Below are 11,308 nucleotides of genomic sequence, written 5' to 3'. Positions count from 1 at the left end.
TGTGGGGAGATTTGATGCACCACTATTTCGTGGTACATTTTGTACTTAATTTAGTGGATTTTATCAACTTTTCTCACATTTATTCAATGAAATAGCATGGTTTCATGACTTTCTCCTAATTTGTGCTTAAGAGTGAAAACATACTTTTTAGGCCTTTAATTCGCTAATTTTAATTCACTTTTGACTCCACTAGATACCTTGATGTGTTTGTTAGTGAATTCAGGATTGAAAAGGCTAGGAATTGATCAAAGGAATGAAGAGAAAAGCATGCAAAGTGGAGAAATCATGGAGAATTAAGGATTTGGAGTGCATTCACCGACACGCACGCGTGACATGACGCGTACGCGTGGGAAGCAAAATGCCAATCGACGCGTACACGTGACCCATGCGTACGCGTCGCAGCTCGCACGTGACCTCATTAAAGTAAAAATGCTGGGGGCTATTTCTGAGCTTCCCAGGCCCAGATCCAACTCATTTCCGAGCCTATTACATGCAGAATTCAAGAGGAGTCAAGGGGGGAGCACATAGTTGAGTTTTCATCATGCTTTAGTTAGTTTCTAGAGAGAGAAGCTCTCTCTTCTCTCTAGAATTAGGTTAGATGTAGATTAGGATTTATTAGATCTAGGTTTAATTCATGCTTTGATTTACTTTTCCTTTTTAATTTCTTGTTCCTTTACCTTTGCTTTCCTAGTTTAACATTTCACTTCTTGTCTTTGTTTACTTTGTTGTTGATGCACTCTTGTTCCTTCTATTTTCCTTTTAATGCAATTTATGTTTGATTTCCTTTATTGTTGATTTGAGTTGTTGTTGTTAATTTCCTTGCAATTAGTAGTTGTAGATTTACATATCTTGCAATTTTATTTTATCTTCCTTTTATGCCTTCCAAGTGTTTGACAAAATGTTTGGAAGGATGTTAGAGTAGATTTTTGTGTTCTTAGCTTGGGATGGTAACTTAGGTGAACTTGAGTTGCTAATGTCCAAGTGTTGATAATTGGTATCCATTGACTCTAGCTTTCACTAAGTTAATTAGTGAGTGGCTAGGGCTTATGGATTAGGATAGATGTAGCTCATTTGACTTTCCTCCATTCGTTAGAGGATGACTTAATGGGATTGATCCTTACAATTATCATGTTGTGGTTAGTGACAAGGATATAGATCCTTAACCATCAACACTTGCCAAGACCTTTTTACTATTTGAGCTTTATTTGCTTTCTTGCAATTTATCTTTCATGTCTCTTATTCAAAACCCCAAAATATGCGTCCCATAACCAATAACAAGAACACTTCCCTGCAATTTCTTTGAGAGACGACCCGAGGTTTGAATACTTCGGTTATTTTTATTGGGGTTTGTACTTGTGACAAACAAATTTTTGCATGAAAGAATTGTTTGTTGGTTTAGAACTATACTTGCAACGATATTTCATTTGTGAAATTCTAAACCATACAAAATTCTCTTCATCAAGTACTACACCAAGTTATATATACAAATACAAAAGAGGAAGTCAGTCCCAACCCTCACACGGGTTTCTTAAACTGGAACCGAACTACTAAGAGGTCCTACCCCTCTAAAAGTACTACAAAAGTGAGAAAAAAGTAATACTACTGATCATCAAAAGGGAGTAGAAGATCCGCTGTGTCTAACTCTGGAGTGACCTCTAAACATCCTCCTGGAAGGCGGCCCAAAATCCCTCGGGAGGAGGTTCCTCGTTGGACTCCAAGTTCTCCTCCGACTCATCATTCCAGACGGAAAAATCATCCAAAGGGTTGGCCTCCATGGCTGCTACCACGAACTCCAGAAGGTCGTCGGACTCCATGGGCTCAGTCTGAGGTACAGAAATAAGAAGGTGCTGCGCAAGGTCCAAGTTGGTCTCATATGCGTGCGAAGAATCCAGGAGAGGGATATCGTGGTGTGGTCCTACCAAGAAAAGAGGGTGAGAAGAAGGGGACTAATCTCCAACTAGGTGTAACTCAGATAACGTGAACGCATACGGCATGCCAAAGTCAAAAAAGGGCGCTGCAGAAATGTGAAACTCAGGCTCGTGGGAAACGTAAATGCAGGTCCACAGCATGCTCCATTTGAAGACTCCGTCCCGCGTCGGGTCCTCATAGGTCAGAATAAGACGAAACTCATAGAACTCCTCTGCCAACCCCATCTGGGGAGGGGGAAGAAGGAAAAGAAGGCTGAGAACCTAGAGTTCTCAGCAAGATAAAAAGGAAACCTAAGGTCTTTATGTCTAAGTTGTCATGAAACAGAAAAAGAACAAACACAGAAACACAGGGCACCAATATACATACAACAAGTAAATAGTATAAACAATTAAGAAATGGCAATAAATAATTCACAGAAAGTTCATGTTCGCAAATAAGATGATGCATGCCTGTTTCTAGTGCAGGCCATGAGCTCATGCGTCGATTATCTACCTGCAACCTGACGTTACTCAGGGCGAACCCCGAATATGGTTTCTTTACCGTGTCAGTCAGGCACAATTATCATCATGGGCGAACCCATGTTAGTTAGGATATCTTGGCATCACAGTAAGAAACAGGCTATCAGTTAGGCGAACATTCCCGCATTAGTAACCTTAAGCTATCAGTTAGGCGGGCACTTTCGCATTAGCAATTCGGCGCAGCCCATTCAATATATAATTCTCAACTTTTTGTTTCATTCATTGTTTTTCATTTTCTTTTCTTTTCATTATACCTCCACATCATCAATTACATACTCGTACCTCTGCATTGCCACTTTATTATACGTACCTCCGCATCGCCATTTAATTACACAACCCTCCGCATCACCATTTAACATTAATTTTTTTGGAAAAAGTCTACCATTATCTTTTCATTTAACTAAGGTCATGTATACTGCCAAATATGGATATACCCTCTGGATCGAAATCAAATTTTTACCGTATTTGGATTAGAATTGGATTTGATAACAAACTTAATAAAAATCTGCTGTTGCACCTAAGAAGATTCAGAAAAATACAGAAAGCAACTCTGTTTTTGAAAATTTTATGATATATACAATTCTAATCCGTTACTTCCAGATTTTAGTAAGGATACACTCAAAACTCCTAAGTTTTAGGACAAACAAGTTTTAGGTCTATAGCACCTCGTTTGGTTAAGTAAATGACAATTGGAAGTGCTACCCTGTTTCTTTAAATTGGTTTGAAATTTCCGACAAATAACCTAACTTCCAAGAGACATAACTAACTCTACAAAATAGCTATGGATATAAAATTTGTACTCACTTAAAATAGGCTAACAGATCTTTAAAATATTTTTAGAAACAACTCAAAATGTCAAATAAATCAAAAGTTCTAGTGACCGGAAATTGATACGACAGAACCAGAAAACTAGAAAATTCTGCAGCAACCACTAAATTGCGCTTAATTGTATACATGTTGACCGGTTTAACCTAATTTATTTCTAGTTAATTTAATATCAAAGTCGAATTTTTAAAATAAATTGAAAGTCTCAAGTTCAATATTTAAAAATTGGGCCAAATTGGTCGGTCAGATCAATTGAACCGAAAACCAATGGCTATTCTAGATAATACTCATGGATCGGATTTGATCTATATATTCGCAGTATTTATCTGAATCCAATTCGAAAATTACGAATATCAATTTAATCCGCACATTAATAAAATAGTATTTTATTAATATTTTTAATAAAAATATAAGTGATATTTGAAAATTGGGCCGAATTGATCGGTCAGATCGATCGAATCAAAAATCAGTTCGGCTGAGGTGGGATTCGAACCCACACTCAAAAAAAATTTGATCAAATTGGACCCCTTTTTTTTGTCAGACCAACAGATATTGTTATTTTTTTATTAGATATGGTTGGACTTGTTTAATTATTTCATCTTTTAAAAAAAATAAATTTTAAAAATGAAACCTTTGTTTTGTAGAGACCATAAACAATAATTTTTATTTATCAATTTCAATTGGACTAATAATTTTAGATAAATAAATTACATGGTTATTTACACATGAATAATATAATGTAATAGGTATAAATTAATTAATAAATTTTTAAAATAAAAAAATAATCAATTTAATATAAAAATAAAATAAAAATTATTTATTATGAAAAAAAATTATATATAATTTAATATATTTTATGGATTGTTATTTTTATCATCTCAAATTAAGATATTATTGTAATAATATTAACTAATTTTATATTAGTTATGTTTATAATTTAAAACTTAATTTTTTTTTATCAAAGATATGAGACTCGAACCCACAACCTCTTAATTGAGTATGGAAAAACTATGCCATTTGAGCTATTACTCTTTGGCGAATTTAAAATTTAATTATTTTAGATAAGATCGATTTTATCAATTCAATTTATCTACCAATTAAATCAATAAATCAGCAGTGTGATCGGTTTGATCACCAATTCGATTCTCGCAGCTATGACAGGAATTGAGGCGGAAAACCAGCTGAGAGTCGGTCTTTTGAACCGAATTAGGATCCGGCTGGTCTTCTAAAACCTGCAAACACGACGCCGTTTAGAAGAGGGGTATTTCTAATGATAGGACAAGAACCCTTTTATCTTTCTTCTCTCTACCTCTCTTCTCCAGGTAGCCAGCCACTATTCTGTCATTCTTTTCCCCCAACCGCCGTGCGTTCGCCATTCACTTTTTCCGGTTGATATATATGTGAGTCGATTTTATGTTTCGTTTGATAAATTTGAAAATTGTTGCTTCTAATTGAACAATGGGGTTTAAATATTTTTGTTTACTTGATCTTAATGCTTATCTATCGGGTTGGTGTAGCATACATGTTCTTAGGCCCTGATGTGTTTCTGGTTTTTTTGGTTTGTACTGCTGGTTCTTGTTCTTGTGTTTTGACATGAACATCACCATCCTAGTATGGATCTCTGTGAGTGTATAAGCATGAAAAAAAAAAAAAACAAAAGAATATTTTTATATGCTTCAGAACTTTGTTTCCGCCAACTTATGTATGCTTTTCTATAATTATAACTTTGGTTCATGTCATACTTTCAATTTGTGTAATTTTAATATTTAAATTACAATATAGTGATATTTTTTAATTATAATTATATTTATTATAAAACGGTTATTCTGATCTAACCATGGTTGAACTACGGGCTGACAGTCATACCTTTGGATTCATGAGCTTTGCCTCATCTCTTATTGAACTTTTAATTTGGGGTTTTGATTTTGTTTGGTTTGATGTTCCAAAACTAGAATTGGGATGAAGGAGAATGAGTTACCTCTTAACAACATTGTTAAAGAAGCACGAGGTTGATTCCATCATCAGAGACACCATCGACAAGGTTCTTGTCCTCCGCTTCGGTCGTGCCTCCGATTCTGTCTGTCTCCAACTTGATCAAATTGTTAGTATGCTTCTCTTTTTTACACTTTCCAATTCTATATATTTGATTATATTTTGGTATTTAACTCTTTTGGTTTGTTTGATGCAGCTTTCTAAAGCTGTGAGGGATGTGTCCAAATTCGCAACAGTAGCACTGGTTGATGTTGACTCGGAGGATGTTCAGGTTTATGTCAAGTATTTTGACATTTCTTTGATTCCTTCCACGGTGTTCTTCTTCAATGCCCATCACATGAAAATGGATTCTGGGTATGCTGCTAACTTTTTTATAATATGATTTGATTCAGTAGTTTACTTCTTTGTTTTGGTTTGAGTTTTTACACTTTTGTGTTGCATGTTTCTTCAATTGTTTGTTGCTTCATCTGATTATGATTGTGTTGTGTTACATGATTTACTTATGATTATGACTTATGTATCCATTGGAAAGTATCTTAACCCATATTTTTTCAGTTTAAACCTGCCAAAAATAATTTATAAATGCTGTGAACTAGACTGATTGATTTGTTATGTGCATTGGTAATTGTCGGATTAGAATTTTTTTTTTTTTCATCATTCTTTTCGGGGCTATTTTGCTGGTATGTAATGTATGATCAATATATCCTTTTAACAAATAACTTGCTGTGAATGATAAACTGAGAATTGAGAAGCTGATTGGAAGTTTGAAATTTGGAAATGATATGTTCTCTTCAGGTGCCTCATATATGCCTGTTTCTAAGGAAATTTTATATTATCTTTGGAGTACAATTAAATGTCTGCTTCTTAAGTGCAATATTTGGTGTCAAGGCATACTACTACTTCTTTGTATTCTCTAGCCTCTTATTCTATGAAAGTTTACTTAGAGTTCCAGAAGTAATATAGCGTTTATGATTTCGTCATTTCAGATTTTCAGTATTGTAGAAGAGGCTTTCCCCCCCCCCCCCCCCCTCAATTCTTTGGATTTGTATCAAGAAATTTTGTGGTTAAGATTTTGACATTTTGTTCTGTTACATATAGGACTGCAGATCACACTAAGTGGATTGGCGCTTTTCACAGAAAGCAAGATTTCATTGATGTTGTAGAGGTACATACTTACATATCCTTGTTTATGCGAATCTTGGATCTGATTAAAATGATTGTAAATCGTTTCAAATGCCAGTCGTTTATCATTGACATTTACTGATTATTGTTAAAGTAGTAACAAATGGTCGGTTCATATGCAGAAAAAGACATAGTAAGATATCTAGTGTTTATCATTGTTTACATGCCTCTCTCTCTCTCTCTCTCTCTCTCTCTCTTAATTCTTGCCATTTTAAACTTCATTAATATTCTGTCCAAAGGCTATTTGAGGTCTTTCAATTGAGAAGTGATCTTTGTCTTGTAGATATTGATATGTTATTGAGAATAACATAGGATGCCATTGCCTTAAGTAACATAACCACTTGTGATTTGTGAACATGTCTCTACCACCTTCCCCTTACCTTTTATAAACAAAAATTAGGATTGGAAGGGCGTGGTACTTCAAAACTTGTTTCTGAAAAAATAAGTGGTTTCTCTGAGCTTTAAACTAGTATTAAGCTTAGCTTGTGCAAAACTGATGTTGAGTATTAGATGTTTTTCATCTATTTTTCTTGTCTTATCTCTCTTGCCATGAAGATAAATAATTGTACAATGGTATGATTCTAGTCCAATAGGCTCAATTAGGGGGTGCAAACTTAGTTAAATAAGGGTCAAGGGAAACCAAGTTGGGTTGGTCTAGTAGTTAGCTCACTAGTTCGCTTAAGCAAATGTCAGGGGTTTGAATCCCGCCTTGTGCATGCAACAACGCATTGACCAAGGTTTGATCCGTGACGGATTAGTCCTTGGTCTGTCAGGTTGGGGGATATAGTGGGAAACCAAATAAGGGGCAAAGGAATTTAAATAGGTGAGTTATGAAAAACTCCTTAGGATATTCTCCTTCCATTTCCCTTTGATCACTGTAGAATCCAATTTTGCATTACAATCCTAATTTGAGTTGCATTTTTTTTTCTCTCTTGCCTTCTATGAAGTAGTACATTGATTGGATGCTAGATTAGCTTCTACTTGAAAATGTGTGCTTCCAGCTATTTACCATGTATGACCTTTTCATTATTTGATGAAATGGTGATGAACATTACTGCAGGCAATATTTAGAGGAGCAATGAAAGGGAAGCTTATTGTGAATTGCCCTCTCCCACCTGAAAGAATTCCAAAATACCAGTTATTGTACAAAGATGTCTGAATGAAAGTGAATACCAGTTACCTGTTGTATATACTTGGGATTTGCATATTATACTACTAGTTTTCAGAGTGTACTAGTCCCCTTCTATATCCTTTTTATTCATTCACAAGACTGGAATATGACAAGAACAAGTGTCGAACCATTTATAAGTGTCTGATAAAAATAAGACATAGGTTTCTTCTTGGGGGACTACAATGGCCATGGTTAGTTGGCTACCATGTCTAAGTTGCCATCACATAGGAAAGTAGGGCAGAGTGAAAGAATGATGTGGCAACAAAAGGTAGTTGCACTTGCAGACTCCTAAACTTTGTTAGGGTAAACCACAAAAGTTGCACTCAAATTATCTGTGTTGACGAAAATGTCTCGGAATTTTGTTATCGACAAGAATTGCTCTCAAATTATTTAGAAAATGTGACAATCATTTTTGTATCTGAGAAACTGTGTATACATTTGATCCAAAATTTTATAGAAATATTTAAATAATTATTTAAAAAATACACACAAAAAATTGAATAAAAATTTTATTTAGATTTTTTTTTATTTTTTAAAATTATTATTGGCTATTGACAAAAAAAATTACGAAAAAAGTATATACTTAGTAAAAAATTACCAAATTTTAAAGATAAAAGATATTTCATTTTTCTAATCGTGTTTACCAAAAATTATATTAAAATCCAATTTTTAAATAATTAAAAGACATTTTTATCAATAACAAAACTTACAGGTTACAGCATTTTTATCAACGTCAAAATAATTCAAATTTTTTTGGTACATTATTAATTCCAACACCTCTAATGGCAGTAATATTTGGAGACTATTTTGGAATATTATTCAGAATACAATGTGTTTACTGTTTACTCTTTTTTTTGTTCTTTCTTTTAGTCTGCAATTAGTGGAATCTCGGATATTCAAACCTGGCCTGTTAGAGAGATGCAGTCATCAGTCACACATTCATATAGAAATTAAATTAAAGGAGTCAATACATCATTTTCTTTTTAATGTACTATTTTTATTATTATTTTTGTCACAAATTATAATAGTAGTATTTAATTATTGTTGTGCGAAATTAACTCAACCTTGCAGTTAGTGGTCTTGAGGGTATCATGCACTGCAAGGCATGCGAACGGAAACTTAGAAATCATATATATATATATATATATGATATTGGTGTCATTTACTCAATCGTAATATAAGATATTGATATATGCATAAAGAAGGCAGAACAGGTAGAACAGCAAAGAAAGTCGCTGAACTAAGAATTCATCTAGTGCAAGAAAATCTAATCTACATAACAACCATTCTCACACCGCATATTCAAAATTCTAAGTGACATAGCGATTAACAAAATGAAAGATAATTCTGTCCACTTGCTGAATGGAATGTATGGTTTACAATACACCCTGGGTGTTCATCTTCATCATCATTTTCCCCTGAAATTCATGTGTGACGTTTGTATGAGAAAATTAACTCACTCAGATAGAAATGTGAACCATGTGAGCTATGAAAGATGAATTTTAATTTCACTTACGTGTTCATCATTAAAGTTATGTTGTCTCCTTTAAGAAGGATCCTCCCTAATAAGAACAATAATATACTTCAGAAATTGCATGAATAAGTAGCAAGACAAAAATGAAAAAATTGAGAAACTTTAGCATACCTAATGTTTTTCTGGTGTTCTTCTTGACATTCACTTCTTCAGCATCATCCAGAACCAAATTCATGTATTCATCAAAACCCTGTTTAAAATTAAGATGAGATTGGATTCTAAATTCTAACCACAGCACATTTTATATTGCTATGCCAAAAACACAAGCCTGTAGTCCTTTACTCTAGATACAAATACAATGGATCTTCCTTTATATAAAATGCGCTAGATAGATTCAACACCAACTTATCATCTCATTTAAATTCATTCAATTGTACAACCAAATTTTCAAAGGGAAGCTTTGGAGAAAACGGTTGAGTTGTTTCTATATAATCTCAAGGTCACGGGTTCAAGCTGTGGAAATAGCCAATGATGTAATTCTCAGGTTAGGCCGCGTAAATTACACTCTTTGGGTCCAGTCCTTCCCAGACCCTGTGTTAACAGGGATGGTTGTGCACCGGGCTGCCCTTTTTTGTTTTAATTGTACAACCAAATTTTCCAACTGATGCTGTTTGAATGTGTTAAATAAAGGTTTAATTACTCTGTTGGTCTCTATAGTTTCGTGAAATTTTCAATTAGGTCCCTATACCTTTTTTTTGAGTCCTTGCACCAATTTTTTTTTTAATTGGATTCCTACACTTTTTTTTCCTTTTATTTAGGTCCTGCACCAATTTTTTTTTAGTTGGGTCCCTATAAAATTAAGCCAATTACTGCTAAGAGGAACCTAATTGAAAAAAAAGAATTGATGCAAGGACCCAATTAAAAGGAAATAAAAAAAAGTACAGGGACCTAATTGAAAATTTCGCAAAACTATAGGAACCAACAGAATAATTAAACCTTAAATAAATCCCTGTTTTTCAATACCTCGTCAATTCACCATTAATTTAAAAGTCACTGTAAAGAATAATCTAGCCTCAACTAGTAACAATACTGAATTTGCATAATTTAAAAGACAGCACAACATCACCATTAATCTATAGAAGACTCAATCACAATCCGAATCCACATTAATCATATCCGCAAAACAGTTTAAAGTCCGCAAAAAACTTTTTTTTATTAAGTACGCATGAAAAAAAGAAACTTCAATTAAGTATGAAGCACTCACAATGATACGGCCTTCAATCCTCAAATCCTTTTGTTCGAAGAGCCAAATCTGAATGCGAGCTTTCTGCAAAAAAAAAAAAAAAAACACCATTCACATCAAGAAAAATCAAGTTATATAAAGGATAGAAGAATTCAGGAATAGAGGTAGGTACTACTGAGTATAGGCAAGGACTTACACTTTGAAGGAACCTGAAAATCAAATTCTGCGAAAAGCGAAAAGGAAAGATGTTAGGTCAAACAGAAACTTTAAAACACACAACAAAAAAAAAAAAAAAAAAAAGAAGAGGAGTGAGAAACGTACAATGGGTTGGGTCATAACCCTCTGAACTTTAGTGCTTGCCATGGTTTGGAAACTCGATTAAACAGTTGCAGGAACAAAACTGTATTTTGCAGCGGGGGAGCTCGAACTAAAACCCTACTAAACCAAACAAACAAATTCAACGAATTCAATTTGAATACCGTTGAGTATCGAGGGATGAGAGAAGAGAGAGTTGCCGGCGAGGACGGTGGGCAACGGGCAGCCGGCAGCGAGCGGCGAGGGTCAGAGTATACCTGCTAGGGTTTGCGACTAAGTGACTGAGAGTCTCTGAGGGAGGAATTGAGTGTGAACTGTGAAGGGTGGGGTTTGAGATATATATAGTTGGGGATATTTTGGTAATTTTTTGTAATTAAGTCTTTAATGGGCCACAGAATTTTGTACTCTACATTTTTCCTATTTTATGGGCAATGGGCCTCTTATAACTAAAAATCTATGATGCATTCTTGTCTCGATAATAGCAATGAGATTCTCCAAAAGAAGATGTAATTCTTTTTGGAAGAGGATGTAATTCCTTTGATGAGAAATAAAAAAGAATATCGAATAGACACTGGTATAGGCATGGAATATGATCCGATATGGAATATATCGACATACGAATTTTAAAATCTTATAAGACATATGGACATATATATATA

At 34.2% G+C, this 11,308-nt stretch overlaps 2 protein-coding genes across 3 annotated transcripts; one reads left to right on the top strand and one right to left on the bottom strand.

Moving 5' to 3' along the window:
* The first annotated feature begins 4,401 nt into the window (after positions 1-4,401).
* LOC112727067 (uncharacterized) lies at positions 4,402-8,034 on the top strand. The gene is made up of 5 exons (XM_025776670.2): positions 4,402-4,672; positions 5,225-5,373; positions 5,461-5,618; positions 6,363-6,429; positions 7,507-8,034. Exons 2-5 carry the CDS (start codon positions 5,242-5,244, stop codon positions 7,603-7,605), a joined length of 456 nt encoding a protein of 151 aa, XP_025632455.1. The 5' UTR covers positions 4,402-4,672; positions 5,225-5,241; the 3' UTR covers positions 7,606-8,034.
* A 756-nt stretch (positions 8,035-8,790) lies between these two features.
* On the bottom strand, positions 8,791-11,065 carry LOC112727066 (uncharacterized). Of its 2 annotated transcripts, XM_025776669.3 has the most exons (7): positions 10,907-10,972; positions 10,656-10,769; positions 10,531-10,557; positions 10,356-10,418; positions 9,263-9,341; positions 9,134-9,179; positions 8,791-9,035 (listed from the first exon to the last, which is right to left on the bottom strand). In XM_025776669.3, exons 2-7 carry the CDS (start codon positions 10,695-10,697, stop codon positions 9,026-9,028), a joined length of 267 nt encoding a protein of 88 aa, XP_025632454.1. In that variant the 5' UTR covers positions 10,698-10,769; positions 10,907-10,972; the 3' UTR covers positions 8,791-9,025. The 2 variants fall into 2 exon arrangements, with proteins under 2 accessions (XP_025632454.1, XP_025632452.1); XM_025776667.2 differs by having other exon boundaries at positions 10,656-11,065.
* Positions 11,066-11,308: the final 243 nt, after the last annotated feature.

The sequence above is a fragment of the Arachis hypogaea genome, chromosome 12 (assembly GCF_003086295.3).
Source record: "Arachis hypogaea cultivar Tifrunner chromosome 12, arahy.Tifrunner.gnm2.J5K5, whole genome shotgun sequence".
Classification (NCBI taxonomy): domain Eukaryota; kingdom Viridiplantae; phylum Streptophyta; class Magnoliopsida; order Fabales; family Fabaceae; genus Arachis; species Arachis hypogaea.
The sequence above is the reverse complement of the archived record's forward strand: the minus strand, read 5'-3'. Positions and strand labels throughout refer to the sequence as shown.

Bases quoted from the DNA above. Each gene is read 5' to 3' on its own strand.
- LOC112727067 (XM_025776670.2), top strand. From the start codon at position 5,242: ATGAGTTACCTCTTAACAACATTGTTAAAGAAGCACGAGGTTGATTCC. The intron at 5,374-5,460 runs GTTAGTATGCTT...TGTTTGATGCAG, and splicing joins GTCTCCAACTTGATCAAATT to CTTTCTAAAGCTGTGAGGGA. The intron at 6,430-7,506 runs GTACATACTTAC...ACATTACTGCAG, and splicing joins ATTTCATTGATGTTGTAGAG to GCAATATTTAGAGGAGCAAT.
- LOC112727066 (XM_025776667.2), bottom strand. From the start codon at position 10,697: ATGGCAAGCACTAAAGTTCAGAGGGTTATGACCCAACCCATT. The intron at 10,419-10,530 runs GTAAGTCCTTGC...TTTTTTTTGCAG, and splicing joins TTTTCAGGTTCCTTCAAAGT to AAAGCTCGCATTCAGATTTG. The intron at 9,342-10,355 runs GTGAGTGCTTCA...AATTTTAAACAG, and splicing joins GGATTGAAGGCCGTATCATT to GGTTTTGATGAATACATGAA.